This window comes from Lepidochelys olivacea (assembly GCF_965140295.1).
Source record: "Lepidochelys olivacea isolate rLepOli2 genome assembly, chromosome: 26".
Classification (NCBI taxonomy): domain Eukaryota; kingdom Metazoa; phylum Chordata; order Testudines; family Cheloniidae; genus Lepidochelys; species Lepidochelys olivacea.
In genome coordinates, this window is record NC_140436.1 from 4,337,947 (window position 1) to 4,362,525 (window position 24,579).

Consider the following 24,579-nt stretch of genomic DNA (forward strand, 5'->3'; position numbering starts at 1 on the left):
CCCAAAACGTGCCAGCATTGTGTTCAGAAGGAAGAACACCCCCTTCTGAGCCACAATACAGCTCTTTGCAGCACCTGGGTTTTCTAGGGAGGTGTCTCATCCAGGAACTGGCCAGACTCAGCCCGTAGCTTGTGAGATGTTGTGACTGGGGTCCCAGTGGAGGCCAGCTGAGGTCACTCAATTAGGGTGAACTGCAAAGAATGGGGCAGATAATCCCCCAAACTGGTGGATATTCGAATACTGAGGTTTACCCAGCCAGCACAAACCAGCTTCTTTATTACCTTACTGGTTGCCCAGAAGCTAACAACACAGTTCCCTTAAAGTAACCCAGCCTCAGGCCTCCATCCAGGTACCCAAGTCAAATATGATGAAGATTTCTGAAAATTTTATTTCACCATATAAATGGACAGGTTCTACCAATCCCAAAGGATCAGACACATTACTCCCAGGTTAATGAATATTCCAGATCTTGCCCAAATACACGCTACAGACAATTCTTATTAACTAAACTAAAATTTATTAAGAAAGAAAAGAGAGGGAGAATGGCTAAAAGATCAATATACAGACAGACATGAGTTCAGTTCTTGAGGTTCAGGTACATAGTAGAGATGGTGAGCTTTGTAGTTGCAAAGAATTCTTTTAGAATGTAGTTTATAGGCTATAGTCCAATGTCCAATATCATATCCAGGGTGTTTCCAGCATAACTGGGATCTCAGTCTGGTGACTCAAACTTCCGCTGATGAAGCTTAAGCAGATATGAGATAAATAGGATTGGGACCCAAGGATCTTTTATACAATTTCAGGGCTTCTTTGACAAGTCGGAGTCCCTCGGGGAATAATAGGTAATCAGGGCATCTTTGAAGTGGGTCCATCACCGGTACTGAGCTGTGCAAATTAACACAAGACAATTGCCTGTTTCTCCACTGTTCACTGATGATTTGCTATACATTTCAAAGAGAGATGAATACAGAAATATCCCGAGTTTACAATTCATTTAAATGCTAGGATGTTCTTTTGATCTCTGAAAGATCAGAATACAGCATAGACAGGGACTGTTGATTACATTGTTGACCACTACCCATATGTATGTAAATACACAAAAACACCAACATTATCTCCCCCGTCTTTAAGGGTTGAATATGAGTCATTTATTTTGCAGGATGTTTAACCCTTTCTGGACATGTGTCACAGATGTGAAAGGATCACAGGAGAGGGTGCTCTGGCCACAGGGCATATCTGTTCTTTCCATTCACACGCTCTGTTTTTCAGAAAAGGAAATTGCAGCTGCCGCAGTGACAGAGACCGACTGATACAATCAGCTCCTGACATAGACGGATTCTTTTTAATTCCACACTGAGCAGACATGCACCTGAAGCTGTGAGGTGTGTGTATATCTGCAGAGGTCCAGTCCCATGGGGAGCTATTCCCTCCTGTTTACCACCAACTCCCTTGTCTCCCCGAGGACAGATAGATATTCAACTGAATGAGTAGGACTAGAATCAGTTGTATGAAAAATAATAGAATCATAGGACTGGAAGGGACCATGAGAGGTCATCTAGTCCAGTCCCCTGTATTATCTAGACCAGGGGTGGGCAAACCTTTTGGCCCGAGGGCCACATTGGGGTTGCAAAACTTTATGGAGAGCTGGATAGGGAAGGCTGTGCCTCCCCAAACAGCCTGGCCCCCACCCCCTATCTGCCCCCTGGCTGCCCCCCTCAGAATCCCTAACCCATCCAACGACCCTGCTCCTTGTCCCCTGACCACCCCCTCCTGGTACCCCCATCCCTAACTGCCCCCGGTATCCCACCCCCTTTCCAACTTTCTCCCTGTCCCCTGACTGCCCCAACCCCTATCTACACCCCCGACCCCTGACAGGCCCCCTGGGACTCCCACCCCCTATCCAATGCCCCTTGTTCCCCGTCCCCTTACCGCCCCCCCAAAACCTCCGCCTCGTCCAACCGCCCGCTGCTCCCTGTCCCCTAACTGCCCCCCCCAGAACTCCCAACCCATCCAACCCCCCCGCTCCCTGACTGCCCTCCCCCAACCCATCCAACCAACCCCTGTTCCCTGTCCCCTGACTGCCGCCCCGGGACCCCCCGCTCCGCACCCCCTTACCATGCTGGAGCCAGCCACGACGCCACACTGCCCGGCAAAAGCGGCAGACCAGAGCGCTGGTGGCATGGCACAGTGCGCTCAGACTGCAGGGGAGGGGGAACAGCGGGGGAGAGGGGCCAGGGGCTAGCCTCCCCGGCCAGAGCTCAGGGGCCAGGCAGGACAGTGCCACGGGCCGGATGTGGCCCGCGGGCCGTAGTTTGCCCACCTCTGATCTAGAGTATCCCTGACAGGTGTTTGTCTAACCTACTCTTATGTAGTATACTTTCTCTGCTTAGCTTGTACCCTCTCAAATGCTAGCAAATTATTTTCTTTCTCTGTCTGGATCTCAGCAACAAACTCAATTTGTTCAAACACAGAATTAGTGTGTGCAAGATGGGTGTATAGCCAGCGTGACGGGCACAGTCAGCTGTGTGGGTGAACAATTGGGTATGCAAGTTCTCAGGCTGGCTGCAAATTTGGTCCTAACTGTCTCCAGAAGAGAAGCCGCTAAGCAAGTGACTGGTTAAATTTGCAAGCAAGGAAAGGCTCCTGTTCCCTAATCTAGCCCACAAAGGGCAGCTGTCACTGGAGCATGAAAAAACAACATCAGGAAATGTAATATAGTTTATAAAGTGAGAGGCTACCACAGACACAGAACATAGATGCTTCTCTGCTATGATGTGAAATGGGCGTGCGACTGGCTGCAGGGCAAAGATCTCCATCTTCGTTGACAAACAGCAAATACCATCAATAGATGATATTGCAGTCACATGCAGGTTCTCTCTGGCCACGCCTACAGTGGAGACACAGATTCTAAAACCAGAAGGGACCACAGGAATCATCTAGTCTGACCCCCAGCTCCCCTTCCTGGAATTAATTCCTGGTTTCTATCTTTCAGAACAATTTCTAATCCTGATTTAGAAAGGGTTGCCTGTATAGCTAAACCAGCAAACCCTCTGGGCAGGACGCAGTGTACAGCATCGAAGAGCTCTTTTCCCCCAAACTGAATACGCTGTGTGTAGAACAACTGTTTTGCCAATATAAGTGCCCCCCCACTCGTGCTTTTGCTGGCATTGCTTTGTCAGGCGGTTGATCTTTTCCCTGCTCCTAACCAACATTGCTAGCCCAACAACACTTTGCAAGGTAGATGCTTCCCTGGGCTACCCTGGACATTTAGCTAGACCTAGCGACGTCCCTCAGCGGTGTGAAAAATTCACAGCCCTGAGCACTGTAGCTAAGCTGACCTACCCACCAGCGTGTGCGCCTGACTAAGTCGATGGAAGAATTACCTACTTTGACAGAAAAACCCCTTTGGTCAATGTAGGATGCATTTATGCTATGGCATTACAGCTGTGCCACTGTAGTGCCCGTAGTGTAGACGTGCCCTGAGCTTCTCTCTCGCCCCACTGCATGTTGCTCCAGGGCCCACCTGGAACAGGTTTCTTTTATTCTGTGCTAGGTTGTCTGTTTGACACAGTTCAATGCACACATTTCATCAACTCAGTCTTAACTATGACGGGTTTCAGAGTAGCAGCCCCGTTAGTCTGTATTCGCAAAAAGAAAAGGAGGACTTGTGGCACCCTAGAGACTAACCCAGTTATTTGAGCATCAGCTTTCGATGGATGCATCAGATGAAGCGAGCTGTAGCCCACGAAAGCTTATGCTCAAATAAATGGGTTAGTCTCTAAGGTGCCACAAGTCCTCCCGTTCTTTTTGCAGTCTTAACTATGGAACCGTGACTGGTGCCTCCATAACGTGTGTGTGTGTGTGTGTATGTGCCCTTAGAGGGGCATTTTTGTCCTATTCGTGTACAGTGCATGGTCGATTTATTACAGTGACAAACTCATTAGGATTAGAATCTGCATCTGTTTTAAAGCTGCATTCCCAGGCAGGGAATATCAGTGGGATTCTCGATTTTTCTCAGTTTGAAGTCCCTGGGTCTGATTCTCCTCTCACACCAGTGCAGTTCCATTGACTTCAGCAGAGCTACTACTAAGTGACACTAGTGTGAGATTAGAATCATGCCCACTGACTGGCACCTGCAAAGACTTCAATTTTCAGAGCAGAGTATTATGAGTCTGTACAGTGACTAGCACAATGGGGCCCTGATCCTGACTCGGGCCCCTAACATTACTGCCATACAAATAAAATATATGAATAATAACAGTTTACTTAGAAGGCCAATATACTGGCATTGAGAAATGTAACTGCCTTTGACCAGGCAGCTCTGGGCAGGTGGAAGACTGATCGCAGTATTTATTATACTCTAATGTGTAATGCACTTGAGGTCAAAATGGCTTTCTGTGTTTTCATCCCCAATGCCTTTTTCTACAACCTTTCAGAAAACAGAATATTTATTAGTAATTGCCACTGTATCTGTGATCCAAGTGGTTGCCCTATTTGCATGACCAGCTGCCGAAATAAGGAAGAGGCAAGTGGTATGGTGATTATATGGTTTAATTGGTTTGTGTTCTTTTTAATGTGTATTTATATGTATTTTAATATTTTAAAATTATGGCTTTTGTTTTAAGGTTTACTGTAATAGGTCGTGTTTTGGGCACGTTGGCTAAGTCACTATTAATAAACTTGACTGGACGGGAATGATAACATATCGCATGTGTGTACATCTTTACTTGGCTACATGTACAATTCTCTCCAAATTGTTGGCATAAAAAAAAAATCCCAAAAGCCACCATCCTCAGGCAGTCAAAGCGTTATAAACTCAGCATGCACAGGTGGGGTGGTTTCTGGGGCGCAGCCCCTCTGCTCTTGATTTATAAACACACACAGAAATGAGCAAGGGGTCTGACTTGCATTCCCCATCTGAACTTAATGGAGCATTGCCAGCTAAGGTGCGCAGCGGCTGAGTAACCAATGAGAAACCCATTGTGTGGGCACCATTGTCTTCTAGTCTTGTCTGCATCCCTTGTCAGCCACATTAGGTGAGTTTCCATAGCATCCAGCCGCAGGGTATGCACACATGAGGTTAAAGTTAATATTTAACTGGGAGACCCATTGTAGAGGTGTGAATAGATCTCAGCATAGGAAGGTCCCTCCTTCTGCCTCCTCTCTGGAGAAAGTAAACATGCTTCTCATTGGAAATCCTGGCAGCACAAGGAAGCAGGTGCTGATGTTCAGGAGAGCTGGGGAGGAAGTCGTAAAATAAAAATATCTGGTTGCTGTATGTAGGTTTTGAGCTAGTCAGTCCCAGGTGGCCTAAGAAATTTAATTGTACCATTTTCTATTTACAAGAGGGGGAAAAAAACAACCTGGTGAATATGGACAGAGCAAGATGGGCACTCATGGCACACACGGACCCTTAGTTACGAGTAAGACTATGACTTTGACGTAGAAATTTCACAGCAGAGATGCAGAGGAAAAACTAAATCAGGGAAAGGATATAAGCCCTCTTGCTTCAAGGCATAAGCTGATCGCTCACTGATGAGGGTTAGGAAGGAGCTTCCTCTTTGGGCAGCTCATTCCAAACTTGCCTGCTGCAGGGCTCCTTGTACCTTCTACTGAAGCACATGGTGATCGCCACTGTCCCAGGCAGGAAACAGGGCTACATGGACCAGTGATCTAAGCAGCTATAAAATTTGCTGAGTCCAGACGATATGGTAATATAAGTAATAATAAGGATTCTACATGTGGGTTCCACCCCATTTCCACCTGAATTTCTTCATCAATTCCCAAAGGAAATGAATGAATAGGTAGTAGAAGAGGCACCTAGAGGAGTCAACACTGACCTCAGAAATAGCATGCATGACACAGAAGCCGAGACAGTGGTAGGCAGGATTTGTTGTTTGTTTTGCCACCTTGATACAAGCCGGGGAGCACATTAATGTTGTGGCATCTTTATTAGCAGAGGTGCAGAGTGATGGTTCCACAGTGTTACAGAGAAAATCCATGCTGGGGGTTAAAATAGGATCCCCAGAGATGAAAATCCCCTGGAGATAATATTTTACCCTTTAGTGCTTTTCATCCAAGGAGCATGAGCACTTCACAGACATTAATTAACACAGCCTCACAACACCCCTGTGAGGTAGGCTGGTACCATCCGCTTATCACAGATGGGTGGATCGCACCACACGACTGCTTTTCTGTAGGACAATATGGGCTGACTCCACCTGATTATAATCCCGTATCATAGATGCGACTTAATGAGGTGAAGTGAGTTGCGCAAGTTCACACAGTAGGTGAGAATAGCCAGGGATAGAACCCAGGAGCCCCGGCTCTCAATGGCTTCCTGTCGACTGCCTGACCACCCAGTGCCATGAGAATGGCAGATTAATGAAGCCAGGACTCCTGGATCTTGTTGGCTGGCAGGAGGGAGGTCTCTGGGTTAGCCTTGTTTGATAAGACGTCCGGGGTTTTGTAAACTTGACACAGCTTCAGAGCAGGAGCTGCATCTTTGCTCCTGCTATTCCTCACTCTCTGCCTCCTCGTCACTACCATCTGTCAGGGGGAATTCCCGCAGAGGTTTCTGGGTGGCGTAGCATTTGGTTTGCATGGGGCATTCCTGGTTTAAAATTGCCTGGGAATTGGGGGGAAATAATATAATATTTAAAAATAATAATTACTAATACATTAATTAATACAAATATCTATCACATCTATTAATTAATACAAATATCTACCATAACCCAAAGCGCTACACAGACTTTGCATAATGATGACAAATGGTGGGCCATGAGAAATTTTAGGCGTGTTATTGTTTGTTTGCTTTTTTAACCATATAAATTGTTTGCCCTCCAAGGGATTCTGGCTTCTTATCCAAAACACAAGAGAAGGGTTTGTTCTGTTGAGTGGATAGAAGTGGCACAGGTTGGAATTCACTCTTGTGAGCAAATGAGTGAATATTTTGCTAATTGAGCATGGCAGGGTTAGAACTGCTGAAATATTATATTACCATTACAGTAGCAGTTAAAGGGCCCAACCAAAATTAGGGCCCCACTGTGCTAGGAACACAATGCAAGACATACACAAAATATACAGTGCAAGACACTCCCTGCCTCAGATTTGCTTACAATCAAGCTAGACGCAAGGTAGAAAGAGAAACAGGTGCAGAGAGAGGAAGTAACTTGCCCAAGGTCACACAACAAGACATTGGCAGAGCCAAGGATAACACTCAGGTAACCCAAGTCCTAGGCCAACTCCCTGTCTACAAGACCACTATACCACAGATTTAACACTTAGTCTGGCCTCAGTATGTCAGTCCCTCAGGCATCCAGCCTATTTGTTAATATCTTTCTAGTACTGCGGTGCCCAGACCTGCATACAATATTCTACACACATTTGCACCTGTCACATGCAAGTCTCCTGGATTATCAAGACCACATGCTGTAGAATTCAACTCACAATCTTCTCCTCTTTAGCCGGAGGGCTCCGCAGGTACCAGCAGAGAGGGGCGTAAGCAATGTTGGTCACTCCAATGATGACCATCAGCCAAGGAAACCCAATAGCCCGTACAATCACACCCCCAGTAGATGGACCTGGATGTGAGGAAGGGTTAAACAAAGAGCAAGATTACAAAAACCTCCTTTGCCAAATTGGAGAGATCAGTGCAGATGGACTGTAAAATTACTGTATCATGGCTGATTTCTATGCCCACTACCAATTGCTTTCAGCCAACACTGAGGTGGGGTGCTGTGGATTAATGCTATGAAGCCATATACTGGGAAATCATCATATATGCTGCCCTTTCAGGCAAATGTTAATCCGTACCGATAGCAAAGCCCATGCAGAAGGCAACATCAGCAATGGCATAGACGCTGCCATAGACAGAGGTGTGGCGAAGGTCCACCAGGTATCCCATAATTGGCATCATCGAGGAATCCACCATGCCTGCCCCCAAAGCAAAAATAATGTGATCAGCCATTGCCCTCTCCAAGTGAATCTCTTCAAAGGCAGACAGAAGGACATGCAACACTTCTCCCACACTTTTCAGTAAAGGGCACTACGCTTTGATTAGTCCTCACAACCTCCCTTTGCGAGACGAATAAATATTGTTATCCCCGTTTTACAGAATGCGGCAACAAGGCCAAGAAAAGCGATTTGCCCTAGGCCACAGAGCATGTTGGCAGCAGAGCCAGGACTGGGACCCAGATGTCCTGACCATGCTCTTTCCAGGATCTAGGGCTTTCAGTGTCTCTCCTGAGTGCAACACACACGATTCTAATCAAAGCAGCACTTGAGGGGGAGACAAGTGACTGAGCTCCATCCAATGGCCTCTGAAAGACCTCGTCCACAATCGCTGTCCCTGTGTTAGTGGCTCTGCAGTCGCTTAACAGCACAAGGTTGTTTCTTGGCCAGACTCATTCCCACCAAGCGTGGGAGGGGATGAGTGATACAGGGAAGTATTTGAGAGCAGGGTATAGGGCATTTTATAGGTTATAAGGGTTCCTGGGAGTTCATGCATGGACTAGAGGCTCTTTGGGTATGTTGTAGAGACATCTGCCTTCCAAAGGGATGGAGTTCGGATTGTGGTATATGGGACTGCCTTGGACAGAATGATTAGTCACCTTGGCATCTTACCTATGGCAAAGCCAAGCCCACCGTTCGGGCCGATCAGTCCATAAATATTTTGCGCAAGAGGCACCTTGGAGGGGAAAGAAAGAAGATATGAGGGAGGCCAGAGGGGCTTTGGCCAGAGGCCTTTCTTTGTGGGGCACATGACCAGTGGAATAGATGCACTAATGCAGCCACTGGGTTCCCACTAACTGCCAGGCATGTGAGCACACTTCTAACACCTCCACCACCCAGTGGGACCTGCAGGAAGATGAGACATTAGAAAAGCCACTAAAAGCCAGAATGTCAAAGGTATTAAGGTACCTATTTCCCACTGAAATAAATGGGTCTTATTCACCTAACGCACTTGGGCACTTTGCGAAATACCACTAGATGCCTATCTGCAACGTTCAATGCCGAAATACCTTTACACATCCGGCCCTAAGATATTGCAGAGCACAAGAACCCATTCAGTGCCTCATGCCCCAGAAGAGTCCTGTTGGCTTTTGAAGAAAAGGACGGTTCCCCATTTACAGATTCCACAGAGGGAGAGATGGGGCACCAGCGTTACTTCACACACTTTACCTTGGCTTCATGATATGGAAAAACTCCACTAAGGGATGGGCTGATATGCCCAAAGTCAGCTCATGCACGATGCGGGCCCCAACCTAACCCAGTTTTGCATAGGTGAAAGGCTGGGGCAGTGAAGTTCTTGGTTTCCCTGCCTAAAGCTCTGATGATTCTTCTGCAGAGAGGTCTCAGAATATCTTGCAGTACTTACACAAAGGAGACTAATCCCCACTACAACCATTCCAATCAGGGAGCACAGCCACCTGCAGTGAGGAAGAAGATAGGAAAAGAATGACACACTGTAAGCCCCAAGGGCACATGAACTGTCGTACCAGATGGGATCACTGGGCCTTCCAATCTACTACAGCACCAACTATGCAGTGCTACTCACGGAGGGGAAAAGTTTACTTTCTGACCCAGGACGTTTACACCCTGAAGCATGAGATTTCATCACCTTATCTTATCCTACATAGCCATAAATATTATAATTGGTCATAAAATTATTCAACCCCTCTGAGAAATCTAGACAGTCTTTGGCTCAATATCCTCCTGCAGCAGTGGGTCCCATAGGTCAATTTCACTCTGCATGAAATAGTGAGTCTTTGCATTGCTTCTAAATTTGCTGCCCTTTAATTTCATTGAGCTACCCTTCCTCCCCACCACACTGTAGTGTGAGACAGGTATTCCCCTGAGTAGCATCACCACCTCATTACAAATAAGCAGCTGGGTGGTCTGAAGACAGCTGGGAAGAACACCAAGGTTTGAAAGCCATTGAGTTCCACTTACCGCCCCATTTTGTGGGCCAACACCCCAAAGAGGTTGGTGCCAATGAGGTAAGATATGCTGGCAGGCAGGAATGCCATCCCTGCAAAAGAAGAGCCCCAGCCTCAAATACATAACACATGATCATCAGAGATTTGCCTAAAGACTTCAGAGTTTCCTGACACCTCCCAAAGAAGTTCAGAGCTCAAGCCCATTAGGTGCTAGAAGGCTCATAGTCAGATGCTCATAGTAACAACCACTTTGTAAATGCGTGGAAGATCTCAAGGTCCAATTTGATCTGGCCTCCATAGAGTCTGAATCTGCTCCAGTGGTAAATCATGAACAGTCTTGCCATCAGTCAAATAACATATGCTATTGGCCATGTGAGCCAGGGCAGATTAGACAGGGCAAATGAATATCCAATGTAGAGTCCCCAGGTATAATGTATATTAGCCCTTGCAAGGCAATGGCTTCTCTTTTCTTCTCTGTTATTATTATTCTATATCTGTATTACAGCAGTGCTTACAAATCCCAGCCAAAATCAGGGCCGCATTGTGCATATAGTGAGACAATCCCTACCCCAAAGAGCTTGCAGTCTAAATAGCCAAGACACACACAGGGTGGTCGAAGAGAAATATTTTTATCCCCTTTTTATAGATGAGAAGCTGAGCCATGAAGTGGTTTGCCCAAGGTCACACAAGGCATCTGTGATAAAACCAGGAACTGAACCTAGATCACGTGACTGTTGCTTTAACCATAAAGCCATCCTGCTACTCTGTATTGCTTTCTCTCTTTCTCTTCCTCCCCCTTCCATTTCACAGCATAAAAAAACTGCCTACTGAAAAACCTCAGGGATTATAATTAAGTTAAAATCAAATATTTGACCATCCTGCTGGTTTACCAGTTGTTTATTTTTAATATACTCTCCCGTACAGACTATAACTAAATCATGATTGCCTCTATTTGCCTGTATATTAAGGCAACTTCCTTATTAAAGCACACTTGATTTGTTCTTAATTTCCTTTCCTCTTTTTTAAAGGTTATACAGCATTGTTAATCCTGCAGGTTTGCTGGGGAAGTCTGAGCTTTTCCCGTTTCTCCAGGGAACACAAGGGTAGGCAAATTGAAACAAACAAAGAATAACACTTGGGTTTATAGTTTATAGTTCTATGATTCTATAGTTGCTTTTAAGATGGATGCTGTTCAGCAGCCCTGGGACCTATTCTCCTACTGCTGGATACCAGCTTTCCCTTTGAAATCAATAAGAGTTAACTGGTACCCTATGCAGAGTGGAGAATCAGGCCCCCTTTGTCTAGTGTTCAGCACTGGTACCTGAGAGACCTGGCCCTGGTGGCTTTCTTTCCAGGTTTTTAGGCTTCTGCAGCAAACTCAGCCCTGGGTGATGAGGGGAGAGAGGTCGTGCTCCTTCTGCAGTTTCCGCATGGGAGTGACATGTCAGTGGCATGGATAGGAGCCAAATGGCTGCAGATCTATGTGTGTGCAGCACCTAGCACAACAGGATCCTGGTCCATGACTATAGCTCCTAGGCACTAAGTAATACAAATAATTAATAATGACAAGTCACAGAATCTGGAGGGAAGGGGTGCAAAATTGGAAGCTGGGGGGGGGGGATCCTTCCCAAATAATGCATGTTATTTATTAATCCTGTGTAAAGGGGCAGCACAGCTGGGACACGGCTTTGCCATGTGCTTTATAAATGTGAAGATGTGCCCTGGCTGCAAAGTTGGGACCCAGATTCAAAGTTCCCTAGGGGTGTTTGTACTGAGAGTTTGGCTCAGCCCAAGGAGTTTGTGCTTGGATCCAAACTTTTCTGGGGATGGTTACAGCTGAGGTTTTGTTTTGGGCTCCTCTCTTACATTCCCAGGTTAGTATCCCTCTGGGCTCCATTTCCACCATCTCTGCAAGGGCCTGATCAGATGTCCACTGACGTCAGTGGAAAGATTCCAGTCATCTTCAGTGGGCACTGGATAATTCCCCAGTGAATTGCTCAGTGACTTCCATTCCCACCACCAAGCACCGTCCCTTCCCCCTCACTACCCACAGCCCCTGAGAGATGAGTCTGCTAACCGCATCCACTCCTGCTCAGTCACGCAGGCCAGCCAAGGCATCATGGCCCCTTATCTGGATGAAGGCTCCTGCCTGATTAGTTAGTAACTCAATTAGCAGCTCTCATGAGCGCTGCTGCTGCCAGGTTGCAATTCAATTTGGGTCGTAAGTGTAGCTTGGAGCGTCCCCAAAGGTCATTCCACTGCCAGTTGGATTTTATCATTTTTTTGTACCAAAGGTAGGCACTGTTACCTTCTTATCACATTTCCTAGACAGTGAGTAATTCGTATGTACCATGCGTCCCGTTCCCCCCTGTTGGCTTTGCAGATAGCCTTCTTTCACCTGTAGCTTAACATTGTGTGTTGAGATTGTGGCACTGGCAGAGGCGTGGGCCAGCTCCCCGAGCTTGGACCCATCCAACCCAGCGTCTGAGCTCAGCTGGCTATCCTGAGCCCCCACAGGTGCTGCAACACCCACGCTACTAGTTTTAGCACTAGCATGAGCCTCACGAGCACAAGTCTATGTACCGGGGCCAGGAAGCTCGCCCCCCAGCTGCCGTGTAGAGTGACCCGGGTGCCAATAATTCTGCAGTGAAGACGTACCCAGAGAGAACCTGGGCTCTGGTTCACATCTCAACAGCACTAGCATGCTGAGCACACAGACCAGGTATTGCGCAGGGGAACCTGCTAGTTGGCTAAGCCCTGTTCTAGTGTCTGGCCACGGAAAGGGCAAAATTCAGCCGTGAGGGAAGCAGGCACATCTCCACTGATTTCAATGGAGTGGCACCCCTTACGCTAAGGATAGATTTGGTCCTAAGACACCTAGCTTCTACCTCACAGGATGACATTGCTTGGTGTACCTGAGCTGTCAGGCTCAGAGACTGTGTCAGGCCTGACTCTGAGATCGCGCCCAGAGGCCCCTCTCCTGCGTGGGAGTTGAATTATTACGGGCCCATCTGCACAGCACTTTCTTTGACTCCTTTCTCTCTTATCTGCATCCTGAGTCCTGATTCTCCTCTCACCCCGGTGTCACCCCACTGACTTCAGGGCAGTTATTCCTGATTTACAGCCGTGTATGTGCGGGGGAAATCAGGCCCTGGGTGTTTTTCCCGCTTCAGTCAGGAATCTCCTCTAACTTTTATTTATAGACAGCAGGGTGACCCCCATCCAGAGACCCTGAGTGTCCCTCCGACCACACTACATTGCAGTAGTCTGGGACCACTCGTCCTTTGCAGGTGGAGGCATACATTTCATTTCATGCAACAGGCTGCATCAGTAACCAGCACCTTCACCCCCCTCTACAGGCGCCTCCTCTGAGCTGATGTGGTTTAAACACATGAGGGCTGATGTGGTTTAAACACATGAGGGAAGGCTTGGTTTTTCAGTAACCAAGAAGGCTGAGAAAGGAGGCACCTACCCAGCTGCCACTTTGGGGAGCACATGGTTTGCATCATCCAGATGGGTAACGTGGGCTCCAGCATTGCCACCCCCATGTTAGCAAAGCACAGGGCACCTGGGAGAGAGAAAACAACAGGAAACGCTCCATTTTAACTGCCCACATTTCGATCCTGCTAAAGGATTACGAGTACGACTCCATCACAAGCCCCTGGTGAATATTCTCAAGAACAAGGTAAAGATGCACTGTGGGGCAGTGAGGGATGCAGCCATCTCACCTTACCTGCAGCAACCAGGATGTAGGGATCTCGCAGCAATGCGAATACGGGGGTGCTTTTGGTGCTCTGCATAATACAGAAAGGAAGCAGGGGGTTACAAGTAGTGCTCTAGGGGAAGCATGTAAACCAAACCAGATGCTATAGAAGTGCATGGTCCAGGCCGTGAGCCAGCCTGTGCGTGTACAGGTGCATGGCCCATGTGGCCAGCCTGCCCTTCTGTGTAAAGGCACATTGGCATTGTCCTGTGAGAGCCAAGATGGGGGAAGTACTAAGAGAGCTGGTTCCACCAGGGGGTTGTTTCTGAGCTTCCCTTTCCAGGTCAGTGCCTAGTGTCTGTGTGTTCGTCTCCTCTCAGCATTTTCACCTAGCCATGGTTCAAAGAGCCAGCATGTCAGCTTGATATACCTGACCCCAGATCTGCCAACCTGGCATCTCCCTTTCATGGTGGAATCAGCACTGAGCGAATCCTAGCAGGGTTGAGCTCAGAGAAGTCCCCCGGCTCTCCAGATGGCTGCCTAGGGAGCACAGCATGCTGGTCAAACTGCGGCTGCCCGCAGGGAGTCCTGCTGCCATGGACTGGTTAAATCCACACGAGCGTCTGGCCAGCAGCGGGAAGCACAGCAGTTGTTTCTCACAGGGCACCCTATGGATGTCCAGAAGAACTGAGCACCTTTCACAGGGAAGGCTGAATTTCTGGCTGTTTCAAAAGGCAGATAATAGGGCCAAACTGTGCTCTCAGTGACACTGAGAGTAACAGCTCTACTGAAGCAAATGGAGTTATTCCAGAGTTACACTAACGTTACTGAGATCCGAATATAGCCCCGGAATCTATTAAATACACATTACGATGCGCTAACCACTCGTCTAGGTAACCATTCCTTGCTGCCATCTCTGACCCTTTCCCATGCATTCATTTCCCAGTGCCGTCATGCTCTATGGCTGGCAGCTTCACCACAGTCTTCCCCAACAGGGAATCCATGCCCGCATTGTTCACACTGTGTAGCACAAGGTCACACACTCATATGTTTGTACTTACTTCGGGGGAAATCTTAGAGGGCTGCAGTATGCACAGCTGTAAAGCTAAGAGAAAAATACCATTATTTGCTTATTCCTTGGCATGGCACCTCCAGCCACTATTACCTCTTGTCTCATATTTACTGTAGACCCTCCCCCTTCAGTATCTCAAAACCCAGTGATCCCAGAAATGGGCCAGTTGTCCCAATTCTAACACATTCGGGGGCATCTGTTGAGAAGGGAGAAATTTTAGGCCCTAATTCTGTTCCGACAAAACTCCCGTCAACGTCAGTGAGAGCAGGATCGGACCATTATAGTGTGAGTGCATTATTCAGATACGAAGCAGTAAAACATGCAAACAACCTACGTTAAGGTGAGAGCCATTTGTTAGGTAGCCACAATTAGACCACAGCAGAAATTACAGATGGAAAGACCTATGGTAAGATTTTCAAAGGGACTAAAGGGCCAGCTTTGTAAAGGTATTTAGGCACTTAATTTGCATTGAAATCTGTGGGAGTTTTAAGGCCAGATTAGGCCCTTGGAGCTTTAGCAGCCTAAATCCCATTTTCAAAAGTATCCCATGTGCCTAGGGGCTCTTCTCATCTCTACGGTGAGTGCAGCAAACCAGGGTGTGACTCTGCAGTGCACCAGCTTGCCACAAAGTCACGTCCCATGTGGACACTGCTACAGCACAATGAAATTCCTGGAGAATGGTTGTGCTCCGGGATTTTCCCTGCACTGTAGCCGTGTCCACACAGGACACCACTGCATGGCAAGCTGATGTGCTGGAGATTCACAGCCTGTCTCGCGGGGCAGTAAATTTGCCGTTTAGACGGGCCCTTAATCTCTTTTGAAAATGGGATGTGGGCTTCTCAATAATTCAGGTGCTTTTGAAAATGTTACCCCTATTACTCAGATTGTAAGTTCTTTGGGGGCAGGGACCATGTTTTCATTGTATGAGAGTAAAGTAAGGGGGCCTGGGGCCTCTAGGGACTACAACTACAATACAAATACAAATAATAAATTATAACAACAAAATTAGGTCACCACATCTGTTCCACCATGCTACTGATTTGTCTCAGCATGAAGGGACAGAGTATTACAGGCAGAGCAGTACTGATGGCTATAGTTAACGATGCCGATCACTTACTATAGGTAGAGTTGGTAGCAATGGCTCTAGTTAAGGTTGCCTAGCACTTCCTACGATCAGACCCTGTTTTCAGTTGTTTTCTGCTTAACCAGGAGGGTCTGTGAAGCAGAGTAGCCACTTTAGCCAGCGCATGGAGCTCTTAACACACATTTCCCTGACTCTGTTACTCACTCCAGTGAAGCAATCAAGTGGTTTACATGGGGAATGAGCGGCTGGGTCTGACAGCATCTGTAAGTCATACGTCAGGCAGTGAGCACAGAGCCAGTGTATGAATGCGTACAGTGCTGAGTGCACAACTAAAAACAGCGATAGTAACTGCTGCTGCTAATAGCACCTGTAGAGCCTGTCTATTCCTCCGCACAAACCCTGTGACGTTTCCTCTCAGATACCCATCCCTGAATGCTTTAGTTTGGAGGTGGGGGTGGATATTCAGAGCTGTGAAGCCAAAACTGGCCGGCACATTTGGTGACTCACCTCCATCCAAAAGGGCTAAGCATGCCAGGATCAGAAAGGGGGCTGATTTTCCAACAAACTCATACATCACACTTCCAAAGGGAGCCCCAACTGCAAGGGAAAGGGCTGGGTCAGTCCAGTGGGTGTGAAGTACATGGGTGCGCTGGAGTTACGGCAGAGGCAAAGCCACAGTCAATTGTTTGTGATGCCTGACCCCAGACCCAATGGAAAGACTCCTGTTGACTCCCGTGGGAGAGCCGGCGTTAGAACCATGGCATTATGTCAGTACTCGGCCCACCTCTCATTATGTCTTGAACCGAAGAGGTGGGGAGAAAGAGGAGGAAGCATTTTATATTCAGTAGCAGTTTTCATGGGATCAGGTAGGTATCTGCTGAGAAAAATTTCCAGCATGAGCAGAAAACAGTGCCAGAGAATGAGCACAGGAGAAAAAATGGGGCTAAATCATGGGAACGGCAGGAGGAAAGACCAGCCAGGCCTTTTGGAATGAGCCAGCGTTGCATGTTAGGGGACAGGTGCAAGAGTGGTGCAGAGCAAGGACTTGGGGAAACCGGTATCTACTGGCTGAAGAAGCATCAGAGTTCTCACTAATCTAAATTTTTGGGGAACAAAGTTTACGCACCAAGCACCCCCAATGCCAGACCTCCTAATGCTATCCCCATAGCGTTTCCTCTCTCGTAGTCATCTGTGTACACACTTGCCAGCATTCCCAGGCCTGAAAATAGAAAGGAAGCAGAGGTAAGTTGAATTAGGCTTCTCGCATCTCATCTGGACCCATGTCTGAATCACACCTGGATACTTCGGTCTCCAGCCTACCTGAGCTCAGTTTCCTGTGTAACACCTGGGCCCCTAATTTTATCTTGTTTGTAGTCAGTGTTATGTCTTACCATGCTCTGTACTGGGGTATGTCTACACTCCAAGCACTACAGTGGCACGCCTGCAGACACTTGCTGCAGCGATGGAAGGGTTTTTTCCATCAGTGTAGTAAATCCATCCCCTCGAGAAATGGTAGTAGGTAATGGAAGAATTCTTCTTTAGACCTAGCTGCACCTACGTGGAGGAATAGATTGACCCAGCTACATCGCACAGGGCATGACTTTTTTCACAGCCCTGAGCAATGTTGCTAGGTCGATCTAATTTTTAGGAGTTGCCCATGTCTTAGTGTCTGCACGAGCGATATGCCAAATTGTGGCAAAGGGGAGGAGGAATTGGAAAGGGTTCAGAGAAGGGCCACGAGGATGATAAAAGATTAGAAAACATGCCTTATAATGATAGACTCAAGGCGCTCAATCTATTCAACAAAGAGAAGGTTAAGGGGTGATTTGACTACAATCTATATGTATCCACATGGAGAACAAATATTTAATAGTGGGCCCTTCAATGTGGCAGAGAAAGATATAACGTGATCCAATGGCTGGAAGTTGAAGCTAGAAAATTCAGACTGGAAATAAGGAGCAAATTTTTCCTGGTGAGAATAATTAACCATTGGAACAATTTACCGAGGTTTGCAATGGAGTCTTCATCACTGACCATTTTTAAATCAAGATGGAATGTTTTTCCTGAAAGCTCTGCTCTAGGAATTATTTTGGGGAAGTTAGGCAAGATGTCAGACTAGATGATCGCAATGGTTCCTTCTGGCTGTGGAATATATGAATTCTAAGCCTACAGAGTTTAAACCTCACCCCCTGAACAGTCTGAAATCTGATTCCTGGTCTGTGCACTGTAGCACCTGGGGCCTCTCTTGAATAATCTTCCTTTTATCCAGTGATGCTTGGGCATGCTAGTGAGAGCTTCCTAGGCTGGAGGAAGGATCTTTGTGATTCTCTGCTCTGCAGACTGAACCATCACATTTCACACACTGTAAATTTCACTCTCTATGGCCCAGGTTGCTTGAGAGGCACCATTTAAGCTCAGCCAAAGCAGCCAAAGTCCAGACGCTGCTTGTGGGACATCAGTCCTCCTAGCTGGCTAAGATCTGCCTTGCTGCCAGCTACTCCCATAAGCCAGTACATTTACCTGCGACAGATGAAAAGGATGAGCCAATGCCCTGGAGTGCTCGAGCCACAAGCAGCAGGGTGTAGGTACCTGAGAAAGCAAACACTGGGGGGAAAGTAGAAATTCAGAGTCAGTATTTGGGGCTATTCTTCAAGTCCATCTCTAATTAAAACCAGCTTGCACAAATCTTCTTAGCTATGCTCTCACAGGCCTACAGTCTCTGAAGGCCACTTCAGTGTCTTTCACTATCCTCTGGTCCAGAGGAAGAGAGGTCACCACATACCTTCTTCAAAGATCTCATTTTTGGGGACTTTAAATGGTAACCATGCTGATGGGGCCACACAGAGGTGTTCCAAGAAGAGTTGAACGCTGCTACAACAAACACCCAACTCAAATGCTGTCAAGCACTGGAAACCACCTGTTGAATTTCACTCTCTGTTTCTAGAATGGGAGTTGGCCAATCTGCTGTCCTCCCATATCTCAGACATTGGGACAGTCATGGACAAAGGATCCCAAGGCTCCATGTTGGCCTCATTGCAGATTAGTTACTTGTTCACTGGAACAGACCTGGCGCTACCCAGTGAAAGGCAGAGAAAGAGAATACTCACTGACTGTAGAGAGAAACATGATGATGAATCCAGCGAACATGGGAATGTGGTATCCTATCCTAAAAAGGGAGGAGACAATCAAGAACTCAAGGAGAGTTTCTCATTCAAAGCTAAGGACTTTATCTTAGCACCAATGCATTATTGCATTTATGCGAATGAGTATATGTCTGTGTACATGTATGAGTAAATACTGTATGTGTGTATGAGACTGCAGGAGAATGGCAGAATATGGGTGTGTTCAATATATGTATGTGTAGGTGTGTAAATGTATTCAAGGCTGTTGTCTATGGCTGTGTAGATGTGTCTCTAAGGATGTGGTGTGTGTGCATCAGTGCACCTATGTGTGTGTGTGTTTGTATAGGGAAGTGTGAATGTGAGCATTGTACATATCAGTATACATATCTGTGTGTGTCAGTGAATGTTTTTATATGGAAGAGTGAGGCTCTCTATCAAGGTATATGGGTGCAAATGTGTGTGTTAGTCTCTGCATACGTTTAAATGTGTGTGTATAAGTGTGTGAAATTATTGTAACAAGTTCTAGGACCCTGCACAGAGATGCAGATCTATTTTGCTGACCCATCCTGCCAGGCAGATCAGGGGGTCCTATTAGCTCTAACTCGGGAGCGCCTCTCTGAAGCAGAGGAAGTGAAGTGCAGGGACAGAGAGGTCCTGCAGAGAAAATACCTGGGAACATCAAGCTCAGGGGGAATTTTAGGCTGAGGATTATGTGATGATGTTGTTGTTTAAGTTAAAAATAAAGGAAAAGACAAATTTAAGGGAGTGGGAGTGGGGAGGGTGTAAATTTGAATCAAAATGTTGTGATTCCTAGCTACTGACATAGAATGTGTGATGACAACATTTCAGTTCTTTCAGTCTCATTGGAGCATCATGCAAGCTATTGATGCCCTTGGTTCAACTTGGTACACGGGTCCTAACTCACTCATGTATGCTGGGCTGAGCAGGGCCTGGGCCAAATGAGTTTTCGGCTAGGGAGCACCAATAATATTTCCTTAGGAATGCACATGTTCAAAGCAATTTGCTGGCTTTCTTTAAGAGGTGGAATTCCTGGATGATTGGATGCTTATATTTCCACTGTGCTATTCTAGCTCACAAGGGGCTTTGGTGAGCTCCCATGCTGTGTTATCATAATGGTCCCAGCCGTGGGTCACTGGCAAGGCTTAAATGCATGCCCTTCAGCACTGCAACACAGGCCTCTACTATTGAAGAAGGAGTAACTTTATTTGCTAGCAGCATCAATAGGCTGCTATCCTCCAATGGACTACCCACTAGAGGGGGAATGTGACCCAAATTTGTTCATTGCATTACATGCTCATAAACTCATTTATAGCCTGGCTGACATACCTGTTAGTCAGGGGACCCACAAATGGATTGATTGTGAGCTGAATAAGAGCCTTGGAGGCAAACAGCAGTCCAACACGCACGTTCTCCTCCATGAGGAACTCCTCACCGTCTACACAGTTGTTTTTTGGTGGCAGGCTGGGCCCAGTGAGCTGAGGCAGGCTGCTGCTTTCTGTCCCATTCACCCCCACTGTGGTGTTGACAACCGTGTAGTCTGAGACAGTCACTGTGGTGTTGTCAAAGTGAGAGAACATGGAGGAGAAGGGAGGAGCTGCAAAGGCCATGGGGGCTGCCACGATCCAGTTCTGCGAAGCAGAGCTGTTCGCACCTTTATATTCTGTTGCGTAGAGGAAGGTGGGGACGATTGGCACTGCAAGAAAATTAAAGGAGGAGATTAGTTAGGGTTTTATTCAGCACTTCTGGTTTGTGTGGGGGAAATTAATGAAAGGTTAATAGTTCGAGCTAGAGACAGTTATCAGGTAAACTGCCCACATCCAACTCTCCCAGTGCACCTTGCTCCACACCTGCAGCACTGCCTGGGATGGAGACCAGTCAAACTCATTTCTCTTGTTGCTGGTTTCTGCAGTTCCAACTGAGATATACAGAGTCTTAATTTCTTCAGCACATCATTCAGGACACCTTGACACCTACACACGCATTCACACCCACACTGAACGTACCCACAACAGTGAGCAGCATATTGTCCAGCAGCAGAGCGACAAACACGACCACCAGAACCAGTCTCCGCGACTCCCTTCCCTCCTTCATCCACCTCCAGGGGGCGCACTCCACCGCTCGAGGCATTGTTGGAAACCCAGCAGGGCTGCTTCAGTCTTTCAACTCCTGTGTGCGCTCTAACTACTTCTCAGGGCTGAGGATGTCCTGTAATCTTTAAGAAAGACACTCTGCAAAATACCCAGGAAAATACACAGGGCTGATCCAAGGGCCAGAAGTCAACAGGAATCTTTCCATTGACTTCAATGGGCTTTTGACCATACCCTAATTAGGCTTGGAAAGGTTAGATTTGTTCAGTTTCACCGTCCACACATGCAAACAAACTGAGGAAAAAAATATTTCCATCAATAATAATCAAAATTTAGAGTTAGACAAAGTAAGAAAAATGTTGCTTGAGAACTTATAGAATTTGACGCAAGGTTATTTATTTTGTATATTTTGACATGTGATGTTGACAATTTGTGTGTCCATGGTTATAAAGCTTTAACTTTTTGAATCTCAGTGTCTGTTATCAATAAATAATTAATATCTGACCTCTCCCCATAATTTCCTGCAACGGTGAACATGTAAGTAGATAAAAATTGAAAAGAAAATGATTAGAAGATAATTTTACACAATTTAGAAAAATTGAACAGATAAAAATCTTTTTTAAGTGCTTAAAAATAAACATTGATATTATTTGTTGAAATTACAAAAAGTAACAATTGGATTCTGCAAAGCCTGCCCATAATGAATGAGAGACGAGCGGGTGCCTCATTTCAATGGTTCTTTGCTCAGGAGTCAGGCTGAAGTTCTCTGTTTATGCACACCGTAGGGCAGCAACAGTGCAAATGTCCCCACATCCCTTTCCACCCCTGCTCTTAAGGAATCTCCTCTGGGTCATGCCCCCACAGTGCCCTTGACTTATCTGCGGAGATTGCCAGGAAGGGGTCAGGCCATGTCAACTGCTTTTGAGAAGTGGGCACCACTCATTAGCTCAAAGGGTGGGAGGGATAGCTTCAGTGGTTTGAGCATATACCTGCTAAACCCAGGGTTGTGAGTTCAATCCTTGAGGGGGCCATTTAGGGATCTGGGGCAAAAACTGGGGATTGGTCCTGCTTTGAGCAGGGGGTTGGATTAGATGACCTCCTGAGCTTCCTTCCAACCCTGGTATTCTATGATTCTATGATTAGGAGTTAAACTGGGACCATCAGCTCAGCTACCAAGTGACAGTAATTTCCATCAGCTGTGGATCTGTGCTGCATTTGAAACTGTGCCTTTACATGCAAAGTTCCCTGTTACCCATTACCAGTCTCCTGAATCAGCCACTCTAACTTCAGGGCATCATTTCATTCTTCTTTTCTGTAAGGCTTTAGAAGACTCTAAGCAAATATTGAGCTGATAGCTTATTTGTAGTGATCTCCACATCTTTCATTTCATGTTTGGTCCTTGGAGATTAAATTAAGTTTCTCGAAGGCTTTTCATTTCCTTTACACCTCTTTTCATTTCACCTAACTGAAACATCACAGCCAAACACAAGACTTAAAAACCGAACAAATGCAATTAAGATCAGGGCTTAAGATGTGTTGAGAAAAGATTGCTTGTTCCACCATGGTGAATATATTAATTACAAATCTGCAATTAATTTGCACTGAAACAAACAAACAAAATCATTAATATACTAAATGGCTGATACGAAGAGCTGTCACCTCATAGACTAGAGTGGTAAGAAGAAAGGGTCTGGAGATTGGATCAGAACTACGGTTCATCCTCCTCCACAGGTTGTTTTGTGAAATCATGGACAATGCCATCTACCCTTACACTTAAATCTTTCTGAAAAACATTGTTTTTCTTTAACCTAATGTCTGAGTCCCACCCATCACTTGTTGGCACAGAACCTTGGGTTATTTCCTTTGGTTATTTCCTCAAGGTAAATGAGAACAAGCAAACAAATGTAAAGTACGTAATCTAACAAATGCAAAAGCACAGATCTACATGAGAAAGAAAGAAAGAAAGAAAGAAAGAAAGAAAGAAAGAAAGAAAGAAAGAAAGAAAGAAAGAAAGAAAGAAAGAAAATAGTTTAGGGACTCGAAAGGAAGGAAGAAAGGAAGAATATAGAAAATCTAAAATAAATATAATTAAACTCAGTCTTTAAATCTAGATCTTAAAATCTGCTCCCAGAACAACAGATTGCAAATGTGTTGTACTGAGCAGAGAAGAAAGGACTCTTACCAGAGAACACATCTTGGTCTCTCCAGCTGGCTGTTAGAAAGTAGCGGTGACAGCACTGTGGTCTGAAACTGCTGTTCCCAGTGAATGTATCCTTTTATCTGGGAAGTATATGAATGTCCCTCTTCCATGAAGATTTAATTGGAACCTCAAATAGGTTCCATTCAACCCTGCAGCTCCCTCTGCGTCAGAGGCAGGAAAGAAGGGTGTGTGTGGGGGGGGGGAGCGGAGAGAGGATGCAGAGATTATCTGCAGCAAAGAAGCACCAGCACACCACAGCTTTTCATCAATGCTTGTCTTTCATCACACACCTTAACTGTTGTCTGGGCCTCAGCACAGCGCATGGAGGCAGTTCTGGGGCTTTACAGCTCTCCTCCTCCATGGTGTGAAAGACACCTGTATACCACAAATGGCCTTCTACAAACTATGGGCTGTAATAATGATAATAACAACAATAAAAATAATAATGAAATATTTGGAGGACTGGCTAGCTCAGGCAATGGGTCATGGGAAATGGACCTCTAGGTTACCAGCTCCAGTTACGGATTCCAGATACTGACAATCACTCACATCTGAGCATTGTTCCATGATCCTTGAATGAAATGAGTTTGAAGGTTTGTAGTCCAGTGTCCACATCAGAAAATTCCCACCTACACAAGTGCCATGAGTTAGTGGGCAGTTTCAGCAGACAGGCCAAGGAAAGAATGGGCCATGGAATGTAAACTCCACTCTGACCCTTATAGGTGGGACCCTTTAAGTTAGGAATGATGCAAATTGGTGCAAGGACAGGATGTTCTGATACAGCCTGCTTCGTATCTGTTCCGTGGATACACAGAAGGTATTCAGCTCCACGGCTGTCCATCTGGTATCTTTCATCAGCCTTAAATTCACTTAAAATTAAATGTAAAAATAATAAAATCCTTCTGTTGTTTCTCCACAATTGTCCTGAGGTACTGAGAACAAACCAGCCCCGCTGTGCCTCTGATCCTTCCAGGGATCCCAAATGCCTGCACAGGTGGGCAGAATGCCCCCGCAGAATTGAGGTGAACCTGCTAGGTTAGGAGCAGAGTCTGAGAAATTAATGATTATTTTCTGGGTTCCCAAATACCAACTACAGGGACAAACAAGACTTCCAGACAAATGAAATAGGTAACAAACCGCCAAGTTCAAAATCTCCAGCGCAGCTTCCACCAGGTTAAAATGGCAAAAACAAAACCTCCTGAACTCAGAGGAATCATTTGTACAGCCTGAAACGGGCGCTGTAGCTGTAGCTTTTGTCTCCTACTTCATTGTTCAAAGATTGAATCAAAGTTACAGCGCTCCTATGTATAAAGAAGCAGATTTCACTGGCAAGGCCTCTGGTGGTG

The 24,579-nt window shown here is 46.3% G+C and overlaps 1 protein-coding gene across 1 annotated transcript; it reads right to left on the bottom strand.

The window, feature by feature from the left end:
- Positions 1-5,932: 5,932 nt before the first annotated feature.
- On the bottom strand, positions 5,933-23,372 carry SLC18A1 (solute carrier family 18 member A1). The gene is made up of 16 exons (XM_084615415.1): positions 23,216-23,372; positions 20,950-21,158; positions 20,273-20,639; positions 18,911-18,969; positions 18,324-18,407; positions 16,930-17,022; positions 16,311-16,400; positions 14,709-14,752; positions 13,678-13,738; positions 13,417-13,512; positions 9,958-10,036; positions 9,383-9,434; positions 8,629-8,692; positions 7,819-7,938; positions 7,453-7,586; positions 5,933-6,628 (listed from the first exon to the last, which is right to left on the bottom strand). Exons 2-16 carry the CDS (start codon positions 21,071-21,073, stop codon positions 6,515-6,517), a joined length of 1,581 nt encoding a protein of 526 aa, XP_084471541.1. The 5' UTR covers positions 21,074-21,158; positions 23,216-23,372; the 3' UTR covers positions 5,933-6,514.
- Between the last annotated feature and the right edge of the window lie 1,207 nt (positions 23,373-24,579).

Excerpts from the sequence above, each read along its gene's own strand:
- SLC18A1 (XM_084615415.1), bottom strand. The coding sequence starts at position 21,073 with ATGCCTCGAGCGGTGGAGTGCGCCCCCTGGAGGTGGATGAAGGAGGGA. Across the intron at positions 18,970-20,272 it reads GTGGGTCCCCTGACTAACAG|GATAGGATACCACATTCCCA; the intron begins GTATGTCAGCCA and ends CTCCCTTTTTAG. Across the intron at positions 8,693-9,382 it reads TGGGGATTAGTCTCCTTTGT|GTGCCTCTTGCGCAAAATAT; the intron begins GTAAGTACTGCA and ends TTCCCCTCCAAG.